General features: G+C 40.3%; 1 protein-coding gene across 2 annotated transcripts; it reads left to right on the top strand.

Annotated features, from left to right (window-relative positions):
* The first annotated feature begins 1,212 nt into the window (after positions 1-1,212).
* Positions 1,213-5,525, top strand: LOC147884116 (cholesterol 22-monohydroxylase CYP90B52-like). 2 transcript variants are annotated; one of them, XM_087398617.1, is made up of 9 exons: positions 1,213-1,488; positions 1,628-1,949; positions 2,058-2,210; positions 2,304-2,564; positions 2,661-2,747; positions 2,839-2,917; positions 3,059-3,165; positions 3,245-3,363; positions 5,294-5,525. In XM_087398617.1, the coding sequence occupies exons 1-9, from the start codon at positions 1,253-1,255 to the stop codon at positions 5,385-5,387; spliced, it is 1,458 nt and encodes a 485-aa protein (XP_087254743.1). In that variant the 5' UTR covers positions 1,213-1,252; the 3' UTR covers positions 5,388-5,525. The 2 variants fall into 2 exon arrangements, with proteins under 2 accessions (XP_087254743.1, XP_087254742.1); XM_087398616.1 differs by having other exon boundaries at positions 3,056-3,165.
* Positions 5,526-19,728: the final 14,203 nt, after the last annotated feature.

Genomic DNA, 19,728 nt, shown 5'->3' with positions numbered 1-19,728 from the left:
CTCTCTACCTAAAACAAAAATGATGGATCTTTAATTGCACTGTTTGTCCATATGAGAATTGGAGCTTAATGAAGGAATAATATTGAATTACACAAGACATAGCCATGCAGGGTGGAGGGGAAGGACTCTAAGCTAGAGGAGTGGATGGAATGTGAATTCCAAAATACAAGAAATTGTTTGAAAGTATATGCGATAGCATTACCTTTATCGCAAACTTTAAAAAAGAATGTGTGGCTGTATGTGCTCCCAACCAAAAAAAAACTAAGAAAAGGGTCAAAATGAAAATTTTGATGAGCGTTGAAATGCTTCGCTTTGTACGATAAAAGGCGACCTCTTTGTTGTTTGTGGTTGGACTCGGGTTGAGATCTCCATCAAGAGGGCCTAAGGATGTGAACGTGTCAGGAGGAGGATAGAAGCGAGAGGACTACATTTTGTAGAAAGATGGCATAAGGAGAATGCAAACATCTTTAAGATGGAGGTCATGAAAAGGAAAAGTGAAGGTGAGCTCCGCCTCCCTATACTAGCTAGGTATGCTTAAATGATTTGACATGGTCTTTCTTTGCAGTGCAACTCCACAATGGGCGCATTTCGAGGGTTGAAAACCCACTCGGAGAACCCTCTAGATATGGAAGACCTCTCGATATAGAAACTTGCAACATTGTTGAGGTGGCGATAGTAGTTGTGTACTGAGGCACCTCTTGGGAGGAGGCATAAGCTAGCATGGGGAGAGTGCACAGGGAAGGCAGAGGAAGTATGTCAGGGAAGGCAGACGAAGTATGTCCCCTTGCTGAGCAAAGGATGGAGTGATGTTGAGGAAAAGGGGGTGAGGGACGGGGGGCACAGGGACGATGGGTAGGGGGAATGGGAGGCATAGGTTAGGATGTCCGGATGATGCTTGGATGGAGAGAGAGAGAGAGAGAGAGAGAATGGGGTGATGGAAAGTACCGAGGAAGATGGGATGTGCAAAAAAGGGAGCGTGAAGAATGAGAGGGGTGTGTGTGTGTGTGTTTTTTGTTTGGGGGGCGGGGGGGGGCCGGCCGGGGGGGGGGGTACTCTAGCTACTGACATAGAAGGACGTGAGCTTCCAGCTGGGAAAGGTCCCCTTTATTATAACGTGTCTAATAAAGTCGCGTTTCCTCTTGCCACATACTCTTGATTGCTTGCCTTTTTCAAAACACGATTTTACTTCTTCCTATTACAAATTCGCACAACACCCTGCCATCTTCCCCTGGAGCTCACGTTCTTGTTGGATATGGCGATCTTCCCTTGGTCTCCTCTCTCCGCAGCCATCCTCTTGCTCCTCCTCCTTCTCCTCTCCTACTCCTTCCTCCTCCTCTCCCGCCTCCCTCTCTTCCTCTCCCACCTCCCCCTCCCCCCCGGTAGCTTCGGCCTTCCCTTCCTCGGTGAGACCCTCTCCTACATCGGTCGTCGCAACACCACCTTCACCGTCGGTACCCCTTCTCCCTTCTTATCCCATCGTATCCAGCGGTATGCCTCCTATGTCCCCGTCCTTCGTGCTCGCTCTCTCCTCGCTGCCCCGTGGGCGTCGAACGTAGATCCTCGTGCTTCTTTTGCTGAGAAACTACATTCTGATAATATCACTGAGATGAGATGAGACGTGTCCCAGCTATGGCAGACTGTTCAGGACGCACCTCTTCGGCATGCCCACGGTCATCTCTGCAGACCCGGACGTCAACAAGTTGCTGCTCGCCGAGGGAAAGCTGGTGGAATTCAGCTACACGAATGTAGCTCGAGCTATCCTTGGAGACGGCTCTTTGTTGTTTCTGCACGGAGACAAACACAGAAGGATAAGGAACATCGTGTGGAACTTCATGAACGGGTCGAAGATCAGGAATAACTTCCTAGACGAGGCTCAAGATGTTGCGCTCTGGACTTTAAAATCGTGGAAGAGCAAAGGTTTAGTTCATGCTCAGGTCGAGGCAAAAATCGTAAGGGCTGACAAACTTTTTCCTTGTACAAACTTTCTCCATGAAATCAAAATCTGAAATGGAGAGATTTCAACAGGTCTACTAAATTTTTTCTGGTTGTGGGCTCAGTTTACTTTCAATTTCATGGTCCTCAAACTTCTAAGTTTGCAACTCGGTGACCCCGTCACTGAATCCTTGATGGAAGGTTTGGAACACGTCTGGCGGGGTGTGTATTCACTCCCCATAAATCTCCCTGGAACCCGCTATCACCGTGCGCTGAAGGTATGCCCTTGAGCCCAATTACGCAATCTCGCTATTACTCGTTCGTACGCAAGTCTGCCGGGCTAAATAGGCCAAACCTGTTATCCTCTACAGGAGAGGGCTAAAATTAAGAAGCTTATCGAAGCGGAAATGAGGAAGAGGCATGCCCAACATTGTGAGAGGAATCCAAAGCATATTGATTTCTTGGATGCAATTTTAGGAGCCGTGGATGAGCATGGGCAAAGGGTTCCACAGGAGACTGTCTCAGATCTGATTCTTAACCTCTGCTTAGGCGGACATGAAAGTACCGCTGCCATCATCACGGTTGTTGTTAAGTTGCTCACGGACCACCCAGAGGTCTTGCGTGAGCTGAAGGTGCCTGAATGCCTGACCAACAAAGCATCCGTGTTTTTGTCCAAATCAACCGGTTGTCATTTTACCTCTCTACTGACCTTCCACTCTTCTGCACAGGCTGAGCATACTGCTATCAGAGGGGCAAAGAGCGCGTACGAGAAGTTAAGTTGGGAAGATTATAAATCGATGCAATTCACGCAGCATGTGAGGCTCTTCAACAAAGGATGAATTGCAAGTTACTCTTAACTTGGGGCACCGCGCATGGCGTAGCTCATCTCTGACACCCTTCCTGCAGGTGATCAATGAAACATTGCGCCTGGCTAATCCTGTGAACGCTCTTCAAAGAAAAGCACTCCAAGACATTCACATCAAAGGCAATTGACACGTGCCCATAGCCTCGTAACCGCGCAAAAAATCAAGCTTCTGGCTAAATTTTTCAACTAATTCAATCAAGGAAAAGGGGATTTGAAGTTGCGTTTATATAACCTGACTAGCCTCCGCTTACCATGTAGGAGGATACGTCATTCCCAAAGGATGGAAGGTGTGGTTGAGTGCACGGGCAGTGAGCCTGGATCCTGAGTTCTTCCCTGATCCCCTCAAGTTCAATCCATGGCGGTGGAAGGTGATGAAGAGGAAAATTTGTAGATGCATATTGAACGATGAATCTGATGGTGAAATAGCTGAAAGTGTGAATTTTACAGGGAGATGTGAATCCGAGCTGCTTCATTCCGTTCGGTGGAGGTCCGAGGTTCTGCATAGGCGTGGAGCTTTCCAGATTGGAGACAGCAATGTTTCTACACTATCTTGTCATCCTTTACAGGCAAGTTTTTTTGTACACTTTTTCACACAAACAACCCCCCCCTCCCGCCACCCCACCGACCCACCCACACACACAAGGCCAACTGCGATTGCTTGTGGCTTACATTGGAATTTAACATGACCTTCCCGAGGGGATCGAACGCGGGCAGCAAGCTCATGCAGATGGACACGGCCCAGCTGTCTAAGTTGTCTCTTTTGTAATTATCTTTTACCTTTCTAGGCTGATGCTTGTCGACCCATGCCTTGTGTCTCCCATTTTGATCTCACGAACTTATAGTGTCTACTTGGATGAAATGCAGATGTCCATCTTGCTCGTCCGTATGACTCTTACGTCCGCCATTCGCTTGCCTCATTTCAAGATTGGTTGTTGCTTGAGGCAATGGACAACCTTAGTGCCATGTGTCTCCCATTTTGATCTCACGAACTAATATAACTTTTATTCTCTCCTTTAGTCTATATAGTTAGTGTCTACTTGGATGAAATGAAGATGTCCATCTTGCTCATCCTTATGACTCTTACGTCCTCCATTCACTTGCCTCATTTCAAGATTAGTTGTTGCTTGTGGCAATGGACAACCTTAGTATGGTATGATCAGTAATAGGTTGTTTCCAATTCTCGCTATGGTTTGTGAAAACCCTCCCCGTACCCTCCCTTATTTAAAGGAAGGATTAAGCATTGGCCAACACATATCACCCATGGTATAAGTACCATATTACTAATACCTCGTAAATGGAATTGAGCCCTTCTTTTACAAAGATATGATGGTGCAACATTGTGTGAGTCCGATTTATTGGTCATTATAAAATTACGACATTTGAAGTGGCACTTCTTGGATAAGGGGAATGGTCCCCTTGAGATGTTTTTAGGAAGGCAATATGTCAAGGAGATGTTGAGCAATTGATAGGTTGGAAGCCAATTTTTAAGTTCTTTGTTGGGTATCACTCCCAAATTGTCAAACATTTTGGATGGTGCCCAACCTTTATTAAGGGTTCTATAAAAAGATTAGATTGGACTACAAAATTTATCCCTTAGTCACTAGAAGACTTTAATGTTTGAAGCCCATTTTAAAAAGACGATGATACCTCCATGATGTCAGAGGCCTAACCTCAATAGAGTCTTTAGGGGCTACATATGGTCGTCCTAATGGAGACAATAAGTGCCTTTAGAGAATTAAATATACATGTGGATATATACTTTAAGTGGCCTTTAGATGTTTTGGCATAGCCTATGCTAAGCAGGATGTTCAAGGGGTCAGCTTATAAACATATGACTTATCGAATTTGTTAATGAAGGGGTTTTCGACATTGTGGACTCACATGACTTCTACATACAGTAGGGGATTTAAAAGGTGATTATCCAATGTAATCATTTTGACTAAATGTATATAATTAGAGATCTAACTATGCATGCATATGGAAGGGGTTAAGATTTGCATTTTCACAAATATAGACTTTCAAATTTAGGGCTATTTCAAATACATGCTTACTCACACATGCTACCTGGGTTTTTAAAAAATGACTCTAACCCCCCCCTTCCTTGTCCCTAGGAATAGGATACTAACTTAGGTTCTTGGAGGGGAAATTGAAAGCTAGAGAGAGAGAGAGAGAGAGAGAGAGAGAGAGAGAGAGAGTTTAAAGTATGTGCTAAGTGGTTGTGCAACTATCCTAACTTATTGATTAAGAAAAGATTATTTTAAGATTAGAACTAGTAGTGTAGCTCCATTCTACAGGACATTGACAGGTATGCTATAGTCAATTTTAATACCCTTTCTATATATAGTATTTTTATCATAATCCTTTACCATCTTTTAACTCTTATTTCTTATAATTTGATTCCAATATTGATGTTGATTGTGCCATATTTCTTTATACTCTTATGATCGTGTCTTTTTTCTTCACACTGTAATATTTATTCTTTTGATTTGCTCTCAGTTGGGAGGCAACAGAGTCGGACGATGCATTTTGTTTCCCTCAAGTGAAATTGGCAAAGGGTTTGCCAATTCGAGTTAGGTCACTATATGGATAACTATTCACTTGTAATACTTTTCATTCACATTCTTGTAAGAACCATAGGAAACAATGGAAAATTGAAAGACATTTGATTTATTGATTATTATGTTGCAGATATGTGTGAATCTCCGCTTTAGTGTATTGGGATTCTTGTTATGACACAGCAAATTTAGCATATCATTGTTCAATCTTTAGACTACAGTGGTTTTATGACAAAGGCTCTAATAGTCTCATCCTCAAGCATCAAATCTAGAATACTAAAGGTTTATCTTCATACTACTAACGTCTTTAATATGTATAATGAATTTAATGTTCACTCAAAAAGACATGGTATCATTACTTTGTTAAACTATGCCATCAAGTTAATGTTTTATATATTCCCTTGCTTTAGAACAAAGGTAGAACGAATAGTGTTCAACAAAGGCAGGGGAGTGGGAGGCATTTAAAAAAGCCTACATACATGTACATTTAAAATGTTAGGTTAAATACCCCTCTTACATGGAATTTGCATATCCTTCACTTCATAATCTTTTCTAGCATGAAATATAGATTCACTTGTTATAAGTGTAAAAAATAATGGAAATGCTACTTTATAGCATGTGTCATAGTGAATATTGCATGTCCTTTCTAACATCTCTCTGAGACTATCCTTATTAAAATAGGAGCAAAATGCAAATAAAAACGAGTGTTAAGAATGTTCATATTTTGTAATAGTGTCTTGAAGAATGCTTGAGATATTAGAGCATTTGCAATAGCGTCTCTTAGAAAGTCATGTCTCCAATTGTCTTGATGGGAAATATCATAAATCTCAGGCAATAGGCAAGGCTAAGTATGTAGAAATTCAACATGTCACTTGTGCATTCAAGGGATAGTAAAAAACTCTCATGTGTCTTTTCAAAGTTCTCTACATCGACTTGATTTTTTTTGTAAAGTCCATAAATAAACCATTCATAAAAGTTTTGTGAGGAGGAGAGCGTAAAAGCACAATTCTATCTTGGGAATTGTTTTGGGGTGGTCCACTTGAGGTATCTTGAAGTAATAGAAATACATATTAACAAACCAGGCAATGCAACAAAAAATCACATCAAAGAGATATATTGGATATAAATGTATGCCCTTTGATAACATGTATAAGAAACAAATTATTGACTATTGCAAAGTTCATTGAGGGATTGCACATCTATAATCTTGCAACAAATACTCATAACCACCACCCAACATTAGGGGAATCACTACATGTAATCCTTATATATCATGTGCATTCAAGGCCTATCATTGTAGTTCCTTATTTGTGAATATTGTGACTTCAAAGATAGTTTTTTCTATACAAATTTGTAACTTTTTTCAAAATGTTTTATATGATGCTCCTCTGTATTTATATCCCTATTCAAATTATGATTTAAAAATATCCTATTATTGAATGCACATGATAGTCACACTTTTTCTATGTTTAAAATTTTTTTTATGATACCCCTCTGTAAGTATACCCTTGTTAAACAATGATTTAAAAATATTCTTCTATTGAATACATGTGATAGTCACATTTTTCAATGTGATCCTCCCTAAGCATTTGGCCCTATAGTTAAAGTGGCATGAAAGTGATGAATCATAAAATGCCTTACCTCTTGGAATGAGATGATATCCTAAATATTATCTAGGTCCAATCGTAACCCACATGAGGAGTGGGTACTAAAAAGAAAAGCCATAGTGAAAGATAAAAGATCCTACATTTAGAACAAATGTAATTCGAATTTGTCCAATGGTGTTCCTAGAGGCAATGCTAATCTTTAAAGTCATATGTTGGTGATTGTAATATTATTTTATTGGTAATATAATAAATCATATATCATAATTCTATATTTCTAAGATGCTTTGTAATAAATAAATAATAAATTTACAAATATGTTTTGTAATATTACAAAGATATTTTATTTGTAATATAATAAATCATATATCATACTTTCGTATTACAAAGATATTAAAAGTTAAGATATTTTATTATTTCTTTATATAATAGTCTTTTGCCAACCACAATCCAATCCATCTTAACCTAGTTGATTGACACCGTCTATCAAAATGAAGCTCATCCATACCTTGGGAGTAAAGACCTTCTAGTACTTTCGACTTTCTACCACCACGTGGTACGGATCATTGCATTAAGCAATGCCCATGTTAATTCAAATATTTTGAATAACCACAATCCAATCCTTCTTAGCCTTTTGATAGACACCATTTATCAACAAAACCAAGACTATCATAGTACTTTCGGGTTCCCACAACCATTGTGTGTGTGTGTGTATGTGTGTGTAGGTGTCGTTGCACTAGGAAATGTAGGTGGTCCAAAACTTTTTTAGAGCATAGTTAATTGAATTGGAATAAAACTTCATATTACAGTAATTTATTATTTGTTTTACAAATAATACAAAATTCTAATATAATAAATTACATCGTTACATTATCTAAACTTGAGTTGTTTACTTATATCTATCTAAAATATTTATTATGTTTTCATATAGGATTTGAAATTAGAGCACTGAGAAAGAACTCCAAGGAAATAATGGATCTTGATATTAAAGCATTTATCTCTAATGTCACCTTGCAATACAATGGGAAAGAGAAGACGCCATACCTCCACAAGGAAAGGAAAAAGGGAATCCAAAATAAAAGAAAAAGAGGAAGATTAGGAAGAGGAAGAAAAGCAAGCTAAACTCACTTCAGTGAATACCTAAATCTCTATCTTAACAAGGTGATCACAGAGAATGATGTCAAATATATTTGAGAAAAAAATTCCGTGTGAAGAGCCTCTAACATAGGGTAAGCAAGCATCTTCACCAATGGCATGAATCTTGACATATCCTATGGTATTGTCATGCCAAAGATTGATATTTTTTATTCGGCATTGGTATTGTTTTCTTCTATGTTTGATAAGAGTTTGAGTATCAAGTGATAGCCTAGCAGCTCTCACTTATTTCTATTTTCTAAGATATTGTATGGGATTGAGAGGATGAGTGGAATTGATCATTGTAAATATCATGTGTATGAATGATAAATACCTTGGTATGGGGTGAGAGTTATTTGTGTATGGGATATTCTAGGGTTTTTAGAAAATAGGAAGAGTAAGTCATATGAAGAGTTGGTCTCATGTCCATGTATTCCAATAATATAAGAGAGGCCACATGCCAAGCATGTGGAAGGCATGTGGAGGAGTGTGGAGTCAAGAGGAACCCTTCTAGAATAGCTATGTGGAATAAGGAGAATGTGGACATATGGAAAAGCGAGTCCCTATGGGCTCCACGTGGGGAGACTCTTGACTTTCTCAATATTTTAAGAGTCTTGAGCATCTTTTGATGGGACACATGGCAAGAGTAGCCAAAAAGGATATGGATGGTGACATATAGCTTATGTGATTTATGGGGAAAGGAATCTACAAGCAGCAATTGTAAATGGGTGAAGGAGGGTGACAAAATCTCTATAAAAGGAGCCCTCCTCTCCCTTGTTCATCATCTCTTCCACCAGTAGGCCTCATGTTGCTATAGCTCTAGTCTCCTCAAGCCTCTTCCATGTGTTTGAATATTTGATATCATGTCTTTGCTGAAGTTATGGGTCGGTGTGTCTTATGATATTTTGGAGAGTGTTTTGAGGTAATTATAAAGGTACCTATGAAGGAGGTGCAATGTTTCCTCGGAACTACCCATCTGACCCAAAAGAAGGACAAGAGGATGCCTATGCTTGATGCTTGGTACAGCTATAAGCCTTGGATGAATGGAGATTATAGGCCTTACAAAACTTGGAAGCTTCTCAAAAAAGGCGCAAGGCTCGTTTTGACACCAAATTATGGAAGAAGAAAAATATTGCAGAAGGAGATTTGGTCATTAGATTTGATAGCCATCTGGACAAGCCACTAGAAAAAAAGTTTATCAGTTGATGGGAGGGACCATATCGAGTAAAAAAGAAGTTCACGAATGGAACCTATCAGCTTGAGGATGTTGGTGGCATGGTGATACCCGGATGCACCAAGTAGTATCACCTTAAATTCTTCTATGCTCGACCACCTTGACGGCTGGCAGACCCTCTCTGTCACTAAAGAGGATCTGCTAGGGGGAAAGATGTGATGCCAAAAATTGATATTTTTCATTTGGCATTGCTATTGTTTTCTTCTATGTTTGATAAGAGTTTGAGTATCAAGTGATAGCCTAGCGGCTCTCACTTATTTCTATTTTCTAAGATATTGTATGGGATTGAGAGGATGAGTGGAAGGGATCATTGTAAATACCATTGTATGAATGATAAATACCTTGGTATGGGGTGAAAGTTATTTGTGTATGGGATATTATGGGGTTTTTAGAAAATAGGAAGAGTGAGTCATATATTCGTCATAGAAAGAGGTGGGCTCATGTCCATGTGTTCCAATAATATAAGAGAGGCCACATGCCAAGCGTGAGGAAGGCATGTGGAGGAGTGTGGAGTCAAGAGGAATCCTTCTAGAATACCTATGTGGAAGAAGGAGGATGCGGACATATGGAAAAGAGAGGGTCCCTATGGGCTCCATGTGGGGAGACTCTTGACTTTCTCAATATTTTAAGAGTCTTGAGCATCTTTTGATGGGACACATAGCAAGAGTAGTGTGATGCCAAAAATTGATATTTTTATTCGGCATTGGTGTTGTTTTCTTCTATGTTTGATAAGAGTTTGAGTATCTAGTGATAGCCTAGTGGCTCTTACTTATTTCTATTTTCTAAGATATTGTATGGGATTGAGAGGATGAGTTGCATGGATCATTGTAAATACCATGTGTATGAATTATAAATACCTTGGTATGGGGTGAGAGTTATTTGTGTATGGGATATTAATGGTCTGTCAAAGCTTTGGAGATGAAGTGTGAACTCAATGCATACAAACTTAGCAAGAAGTCTAATCAAATTTGGCCCAACTTCCTGTTTCTCCAGGTATCAATTGCTAGTAAAGACAAAAAAAAAATTCAATATATCCCGAACAAAGACCTCAAAATCAAAATGGATTTAAAAAAATAGCATAGATGGTAACCGCCGCACTCAAAGATTGAGAAAGGAAATTAAATAAAATGTCTAGTAGATATAGGACTAAAGACCCAACAGGATCCATGTCACACTCAATTCCATTAAATACCATAAGGATGATAAAAGGCATTACTTGATGTAGGCCTTCAATGCCTAAAAAGTTGGATTCTCACCTCCATACCAGGTGTTCCTTGCTTACAGTTATGAATGTGCATACCGTGAATGATGACGTTGGTCACGTATTGAAGGGTGATGCAAGGCCCGTAGGCGATGTGCACATTGGCGCCTCTGCCATCTATGGTCTTATCGCTTGTTACGATGAGCTCGTTCTTGAGCGTTATGGTCATATCTCTGGCAAAGTAGATCCAAAGTGGAGTGAGTTGAATCACTCCGTAGTGGATGGGGTCCTCTTTTGTATCCTGGTGTCACTTAGGGTCCTCTTTGAACATCCGGTGTCTCAAGAGTGATCGTCCCATCACAATACCTCCTAAGCCTTTCTCAACCACCTTTTCTAGTGTAGAGGTGTCCTTAGAAGCTTTGTTTGAGCTTGGTAGCTCGGGTCTAAGGAATCCATGCCCCTATTGGTTTGGAGTCTCTCTTCAAAGTTTTCTTAGTAGTCCACAGACTAACTGTTGTGCCCCTCGAGCTTGACTATTGGGGGTCGGGGTATTCACTGCCCCCCACTGAGCCTAAGTTCACCCTATGTGATGGAACCCCTATTACATTATTCCTTTTTGTGAACCAAGGGAGTAGGTGCTTGCAGACAATGTGGAAGTGGATACAATGGTGTTGTCCTCATTGGACCTGCTTTGGATGATAACCCTATCTAATCCCTTCATGATTTTAATGGCTTTTAAATGGCTCTTATTCATGGACTAGTTTGAAGCCTCTTTATCTCTTTGAGCCTTTTTTCTAAGCTCCTTACTCATGGCCCTATCTTGTGCCCTAGTGATCACATTCAATGACATAGAAGAGACTTGACCCCTCTCGATACTCAGCAAGTTAATGATGTTTTTATGGTCTGGGTTTCTTTTGGGGAATGTCTCATAGGGTAGTCCTTGAAGAGGTGATATGCCTTGTAGCTTGTACATAGTGCAATATTTGTGTTGGATGGGGTTGCTGGGGGTAAGAGTTGGTCATCCTTATAGGGGCAATCCCTTAGGAAGTGAGGTCCTTAGCAATCAAAGCAAATTACTAGTTGGAATGATTCTAATAGGAACATTCACTCACCCAATGTGGTCCTTGGCATGTATAACATTGTATGATTGGTCTTCACATCAAGATGTTCATTAGCTCGTTGAGGTGGGAGCCATTTGGTATACTAGAATGTACTATTCATCTTGCAAGACATTGTGACTTATCTGGCCAAGTTGGTATAAGAATCATTTGTATGGGCCAGACTCATTTGCTAATGGGGCATAATCTGGTTCCTCCCACTCAGTTGGGGGTTTCTCAATAATCACATAGTTCATGGGAGTGATAGGGGGTGGTGGGGGTTCAGGGCCTAAGACAGGTAGAGGCAATGGGAGATTTTGAGCCCTATATTTCCCCTGGTTGTTGGTAGTAGAGGCTCCTTGTATTTCTAGTTGACCTTGGTTGAACTAGTTGGGTGGGGTGGGTAAGGTAATAGATTGCCTCCATTGCTACATTTGCTAGGGATTAACCTTTGGGAGGTTTCATGATTTCCCCATCTAGCATAGTGGGCACAGTATAGTGTCAACCTATCCCTAGGGCATGGGCACTCATTTGTAGGGTGGTTGGCCCATGCATAGCCTACACCACAGATTGTCCCTCCTAGACTTCTCTTTCTCTGCCTCACTTGAGCTATTGAGCCAGTTCTACTAGAGGATGCATAATTGCCTTGCTGCAATTTTCCAGTCATGATGTCATTCTGTTTTTTATAGCAGTATTTAACCATATGACCCATTTTACCACAATAGTAGCATTCAACATTGTTGTTTGCATTTTGGCCTCTCTGCCATCCACTACAACCTCTTTGGCCCCCCCTGCTTCTAAAGTTACCATGTCCTCCTCCATAGGACTGGTTCTCTTGAATTTGCTACATATTCTCATTTCTGCCACTGCCTCCAAATCGGCCTATTCTACCTCTGATGTGAAGCTCTCTTTAAGTGCTCCCTCCCATGTAATTAGTTTTTTGTATTGGGTCTAGGACAAGAAGTTATGAGTTTTTGTGTATGACTATTTATTTCTATGGTAGTTTTTACCGCCTTTCAGTAAACTGTCCATATCTCTTCAACCAGTTATTTGTTTTCTATGAAACGTACATCAATGCTAAGTCTCTTTAAGATCTTGCTCCCATTAAATAGTTTCTTGCATTGGTTCCAGGACAAGAAGTTATGGTCTCTATGTATGACTATTTATTTCTAGAGTAGTTTTTACCCCCTTTGAGTAAACTATCCATATCTCTTCAACGAATTATCTATTTTCAATGAAACTTATATTAGTACAAAGCTCACTTCAAGGCCATCCCCATATGTACTTTAATTTTTGATATCAATTTTCTAATGGAAGTTATAGATCTGTGTGTTTTCTAGTAGTTTGTAGAATGATTTTGAGCCATTTCTAGAGGCTTCTGTGAAGAAGGTGCCATGTTTCCCTGGAATTTACCCATCCAACAAATTAGCCCCTTCAAGCCCCTAGATATATATCAATCTATATTATGTTGAGTCAAAAGATCTTCTTCCAACAATGCATCACTCTTCTCTTTGGTGCCGATTGGCTTGGTGAAATAATAGCCTCTGCAGATCCTTTTCTTCTTCTGATGCTGGGCTACAACGTCACTTGGGATGTAACCATATTCATTCTCCTCTAAGGGAAGCAAGCAGAAAGATATGTTGTGGTTTTCTTTGCATGAAAATATTTTCTTCATCTCTCTTTGCAAGTGGTAAGGGTCTTTATTATTAAGATTGGGAAGAGCAGGAAGCTAAGAGGTGCATGAAGTTTCATTACCCCCAACTTCATGTCACATCTTTTTGTGGAGATGCCGGGTATGTTTGATATTGGATTCATCCCACCTTACTAAATGGTCTCGGGTGTACTTGATTGCATGTTATGCCTAGTATAGGCATGTGTTTCTGATGTGATAAAGAAGATGCCTAGAAGAACTCTGTTAGAAGAGATTACAGACCGTTTAAGAGAACTTCAAGATTGTGAAGGTGATGATCAAGCTATTCACATGGTCATTTTGATCATATCCTTTATGTTTGCACTCTTGAATATGTTGGTGAATCGACAACACCGTCAAAAGGCACAATGATAGATTGGGGATTGTTTCATGCACTGTCAACTTGGTGTGAAGAAGAGTTGAGTCTTTGGGTAGTTTTTGACTATAACAATGGAGTGGTGATTCTCCATGCTTTCAACTTCTTTTGCTATGCAAATGATGAAGAGTACAATATCTTGAAGCTGTTATGTACACTTTCAATTGTGAGAAGTGTGATTCTTGATTGCATGTATACACAATGTTTTCATGGTGCTAGTTGGTCACTTATTTTTTAAGATTTTGTTGAGGATCACATTGTGGAGGGTTTTCAACAAGTGGTTATGCATAATAAGTTAGTCTTGGTATACTAAGGCTCTATGGGATCTTGTTTGGGATATTAGTTGGATCTTGGTGTTTCCTTTTTGTGTTTCATCATGGTGAAGATTCTAGTGTTTCGAGGGACCCAAGGGGAAGACCCGGAGTTTTATCTTTGGGATTTTGTTTGAGGATGCCAGTTTTCTGGATGGTCCATGAAGGATCAGGCAGAGATTTTGCTTGATTTTCTTGAAGGTGTAGCCTTAAGTTGGCATGAGGCCTTGTTAGACTCTACCAAGGAGGATTGGGACCAAGTGGTGGCAGCAATGAAGCAAAGATTTGGGGCGGTGGAGTCGCCAAATGCTTTGATGTTGCAGTTGGGGACCAGTTCTATCAAGGAGAGGGTGAGATGGTCTCTTTGTTGGCAATCCGATATGAAACTTTATGGACAAATTATGAAAGGGCAGCTTTGTAAGCTATGGAATTTGCATCATCAGCTCCTCAAAGTCTCTCAGGGATGGAGCATTTAAAGATGAGCAAGCTTGTTATGGCTTTGGAGCCTGTGTCTTCAATAGCTTCAACTCCTAAGGTGGAGATAATGGTCACTCCTTAGGTACAAAAGTCCTCTGAGATAGATCATAATATCTCCCAATTGATGGCAGAGTTTGCTGATTTGAAATTGCAATTTGTTTTAATGCACAACAACCTAGAGAACCAAAGAGTAAGGATAGGCCTCGAGGTAAGAGCAGGGTCACTTGCTATGAATGTAATGAAAAAGATCACTATCACCCTGAGTGTCCTAGATTGAGAAAGGAAGATGAAAAACAAGTATCCTTGCTGGAAGCTTCTTCAGGGAATGAGGAAAGAGAGGTAATGATGGCTAAATGGGGGTGTGGTAAAGCAAAAGAAGAAGAAGAAAGCAAGGAAGAAGTAGATGAGGAACATCAAGAAGAGGAACACCGTAGTAAGAAAAAGAAGGCATCTAGAAGGAGAATTAGCCAGTCAAACATTCCTTTAGGACAAGGCATTGGAAGCTATAACTTGTTGTCCGACCTTAAAGAAAAGGAAGCTCATATCACCTTTGGTGAATTACTTGCTTTATCTCCAAAACTATGAAAGGAATGGGGAAAGCTAGCAAGCACAAGAATGTCAAAGAAGAAAAAGAAGAAAAGTGCCATTCCTATTGTTCAAAAGGTACATATACATGTTGGTGATGATGTACCTGTTGTTGATGTGATCATTGATGGTCAAGTGATTTCTAATGTTTACATTGATGGAGGTGCATTGATTAATGTCATGAGTGAGAAGACCATGATAGATGCTAATTTAAAATACTCTAGTACTACCTCTCCTTATCACATCAAATTGGCTGACAACACTAGGGTAAAGACCTTGGGAGTTGTGAAGAATCTAGAAGTGGATGTATGTGGAATTCTTGTGCCAACTACTCTTCAGGTGGTCCCTACCAAGCTAGATGCATGTGCCTATCCATTGATTTTTGGAAGGCCTTGGCTACACAAGGTGAAGGCTATTCAAATGTGGGATACTGGAGAATTTATTTTGCAGGGAAATGATAAGAAGGTGCACTACAACATCAGAAGTCTAGGAGTCTTCAACATCAGAGAGTTTGAGCTTTGACTTAACCGATAAAGAAGAAGAGACAGGGTGTAGCTTGGAGGAGTCTAGCTCAGAGGGTGAGGTGGAAGGAGTGGCCTTTGGTCTTTGTCTTGGTGCTAATCAGGATGAGTCAAGAAGGAACAAGGTGGTGGTGCAAGAAGATCCTATAGAGACACTTCATGTGGAGGACGTGAAGCACACTAAATGACGCCAATGCAATGAAGAGCTTCAAGTTAGTGATTCTCTATCAGGTAGTGAGAAGCTCTAGTACTTGGATATGTTAAATGATTTTCCATGTCTCTTTGCAACAAGTTATTCAAAGGTTTGTCCAATCTCTCTTGTGGAGCACAAGATTGAGGTCAAACCAGAAAGCAAGCCAATTGTGCAATGCTTAAGGCGATTGGGGGTGATCCAAGCTGAGGCACTAAAGAAAGAGGTAACACAACTACTTGAGGCAGGATTCATCTTTCCTATTGATCACTAAGAGGGATCATTTTCATTTGCCATTCCAAGATGAAATACCAAACCAAGTAGTAGGGCATGAGATGTATTTTGTATGTGATGGGTATTCTGGGTACTTTTAAATTCATATTCATGAGGAAGATCAAAAGAAAACATCATTTGTCACACCTTGGGGAATTTTTGCTTACAAAGTGATGCCTTTTGGGTTAACATTTCAAAGGTTCATGAGTCAAGTGCTTGAGCCTTACTTGGGAAAGTTCATAAGGGTGTTTTTGGATGATTTTTGCATTTATTCTCAACACATAGATCACATGGAGAAGTTAAAGATGGCCTTAGTTAGCATTGATGAAGCAAAAGGGTGTCTAAATCCTAGCAAGTGTCATTTGGCTCAAACAAAAGTAGTCTTGTTGGGGCATATTGTGTCTGAAGAAGGCCTACAAATGGATCCTAACAAGGTTCAAGCAATCATGGCATTGCCAAGTCTGAGAGTGTCACTGGTGTTCGCAGAATTTTAGGAAAGAGCAAGTATTATCAACACTTTTGTGATGAGTTCATAGAGATAGTGCATCCCATGAACTTGTTGACAAGAAAAGCAATTCCTTTCCAATGGGGTGTGGGGCAACAAGAGTCTTTTCAGCAACTTAAGAAGGCCATGAGTAAGGGCCCAATATTGAAGCCCCCTAATTGGTCTCAAGACTTTTGTGTAAATCTGGCAAGTGTATCTTTGCATTCAGTTGGTGCTATATTGCTTACAAAAAGGAGAGGTAGGTAGAATGCAACCCATCTATTATCCTAGCCGATAGCTTACAGAGGTGGAAACAAGGTATGAAGAAATGGAGCACCAAGCCCTCTCTTTGGTGTTTTCAGTTAGAAAGTTTCGCTCCTATGTATTAGCTTGGACATTTTTCTTCCTTACCTCTCAATCTGTATTAGCATATCTAGTTCACAAGCCTAATCCTGGGGGGAGATTTGCAAAATGGTTGTCAGAGCTTCAAGAGTTCTCTTTCTCTTTTGTCACTGAAAATACCACCAGGTCCACTATAGCAGATCTGCTTACAGGACGAGAGGATCTAGAAGAAGAAAAGAAATATAAGGAGGAAATTAATGATGAAAGGGAGACACCACCAATAGCTTATGTCTTGTATTTTGATGGGGCTTTTAGTCCCTCATGCCAACATGGAGTTGGGGGGACAGTCTTGATGAATTTTGAAGGTCAAGAAATATGGGCAAGGAGGACAAGAGCTTCTAGGTATCACAACTAACAATGCAACTGAGTATAATGCTTTGATTCTTGGTTTGGAGGGTTGTCTTTAAAGTCAAGTTAAAGAATTGGAAGTAAGAGGAGATTCTCAACTTATTATAAAGCAAATGCAAGGGCATTGTAGGACAAGAAGTCCTCATTTGAAGGATCTCAATCAGAAGGCTATGGCACTATGTAGTCAATTTGATTTTTGCAAGTTTGTTCATATAAACAGAAAATAAAATCAAAGGGCAGATGAGTTAGCTAGTTAAGCCATTGTAGTACAACGGGGGTGGTCTCTTTGGTAGACACTGGATGGCCAGAACTACAAGATGTTCAACAATATGTGGAAGAAGGCATGTTTCCTCGAGGATTAACTCCACAACAGAAGTAGAGATTGGTAAGAAAGGCTTGTCCCTATACTATTGTTGATGACATTCTTTATAAATTGGGAAAAGACAAGGTGCTCCGTCGGGTGGTCCATCCCATGGAGACTAGGAGAATCTAGAAATGTATCATGAATGCTTTGGTCATTTTGCTTCAGCAAGCACAACTAGGATAATCCTTAATGTAGGTTACTTTTGGCCATGCCCTTATAAGGATGTATATGAATGGTGTCAAAGTTGTAAAGTATGCCAAAATTTTGGAAGACTATGGTTGATTCTTGGGCCCTTGAAGCCTATTCTAGCATATGGACCATTTGAGAAGTGGGGGTTGGACTTTGTGGGACCACTCCCTTGCTCATTTCAAGGCAAGCATTCTTTATTGGTGGCCACAGATTATGCGACTTGGTGGGTAGAGGACAAGGCCACAGTCAATAGCAAGGCAAGCACAGTTGCAAAATTTCTCTTTGATCAAATTTAATCATGCTTTGGTTGTCCTTTGGAAATTCTCACTGATGGAGGAACCTCTTTTAGAAATGAACTAATTGAAGATGTGGTGCATAAGCTATAGATAAATCATAACATGTCCACGCCATACTATCCCCAATGTAATGGCTTGGCTGAGAAAACAAATTGATTTTGTGCAATTCAATGGGAAAGCTTGTAGACACCAAGAAAAGGCATTGGGATAGGCACTTGGCAAAATTTTTATGGGCTTACAGAACCACACACAAGCTAGCTATTGGGTTTACACCATTCCAACTACTGTATGAAATAGAAGCCAGTTTACCCATTGAATTCGAGATACATAGCCTTCACACTACTGTTGCAAGAAAAGAAGGACATGAGAATGCGCTCAATGCTTGGTATGAACTAATATATATCGAGGAGTCTGAAGGGGATGATTTGTTGAGATATCGAGCTCCACTCATGATATGCCAGGGTGATCATTGTGCATTTATGTCACCGACTTGTTAGCTGTAGATGCGGTTGGTACACCGCCCATGAATAATAGCTAGATGACAGCTATCCTTATGTACTCTCATTCATGGCTCAGTCAGTATGCCACCTTAATTAGCTAAGTTTGGTTTGAGACCCACATATAGGGTTCTTCTATTTCTTTGTACTAGAGTTCTTTTGGCTTTCACAACTAAGAAGAGGAAAAGTATTTTCAGCCTCCACCTTTGTGTGTATTCCCCCATTGTGTATGTGAGAAAGCTGCAAGTGAGACTCCTTCCTTCTCTTCCACTATCTTCACATGGTATCAGAGCCTGGTTCATGGTAAGGAGCTCAAGAAAGCAAACCAAGTTCGCGGTGTCCTAGTAAGAGGACCAGTGTTGCTTTCCTTTTGCAAGTTTGGGAGCAAATCTCTACAGGTAGCATAGCCGAAAAGTGCAAGAGTGCATTGTCTCAAGTTGAGACACCCTTCGCGGTGTGGCGAGAGGGCAATATATGCTATGGGACAAGGGCAAAGCCCTTGGTGAGTTTGTTTTTCTGATTCAAGACCATTTCAGGGCCTGTTTTGAAGGCGGAAGCTCTTCGCAGCACTCAAAAAAAGGCCCTGTTTTTGCTGTGTGACCACTGCTCTGCAGGTCGGTGAAAAGTTACCATAAAAATTGCATCGTATGCCTATGCACAGAGATACTGGGAGTTACAGAATCATCCTTATTGCCTGCTGATGCAAAATCGTCACTAGGAAGTGACTGTGTGGTCAAATACCACTTTCGTCAGTTTTGCAGATTTGCCCGTGTGAGGCAGAAGCTGTGTTTTTTGCAGTGACAGAATATTTTATAGTGTATAGTAATGGCGTCTGATTCTCTTTCATAGATTGTCACTGAAAATCTTAACAAGAACAACTTCCAAGCATGGAAGTTTAGAATGACGAATTTCCTTATGGGAAAAGGCTATTAAGAGTTCATTACAGGAAATGAAGAAAAACCAGTTCTTCCTAATATTCCCAATCAACAGGAAATGCAGGCATTTAAAGGATGGCATGAGAGAGCCATAAAAGTTATGTATTGGCTGTCTATCAGTATTTCAGATTCTATGATTGTGCATATTCAGGATGCAAGTACCCCATA

The sequence above is a fragment of the Dipteris shenzhenensis genome, chromosome 27 (assembly GCF_047967505.1).
Source record: "Dipteris shenzhenensis isolate YYH24624 ecotype China chromosome 27, Dip_SZ_1.0, whole genome shotgun sequence".
NCBI lineage: Eukaryota > Viridiplantae > Streptophyta > Polypodiopsida > Gleicheniales > Dipteridaceae > Dipteris > Dipteris shenzhenensis.
This window is presented reverse-complemented; position numbering and strand designations above follow the sequence as displayed.

Coding starts and splice junctions, on each gene's coding strand:
- LOC147884116 (XM_087398616.1), top strand. CDS start 1,253: ATGGCGATCTTCCCTTGGTCTCCTCTCTCCGCAGCCATCCTCTTGCTC. Junction 2,918..3,055: donor CCAAGACATTCACATCAAAG/GCAATTGACACG, acceptor CTTACCATGTAG/GAGGATACGTCATTCCCAAA. Junction 3,166..3,244: donor TCAATCCATGGCGGTGGAAG/GTGATGAAGAGG, acceptor TGAATTTTACAG/GGAGATGTGAATCCGAGCTG.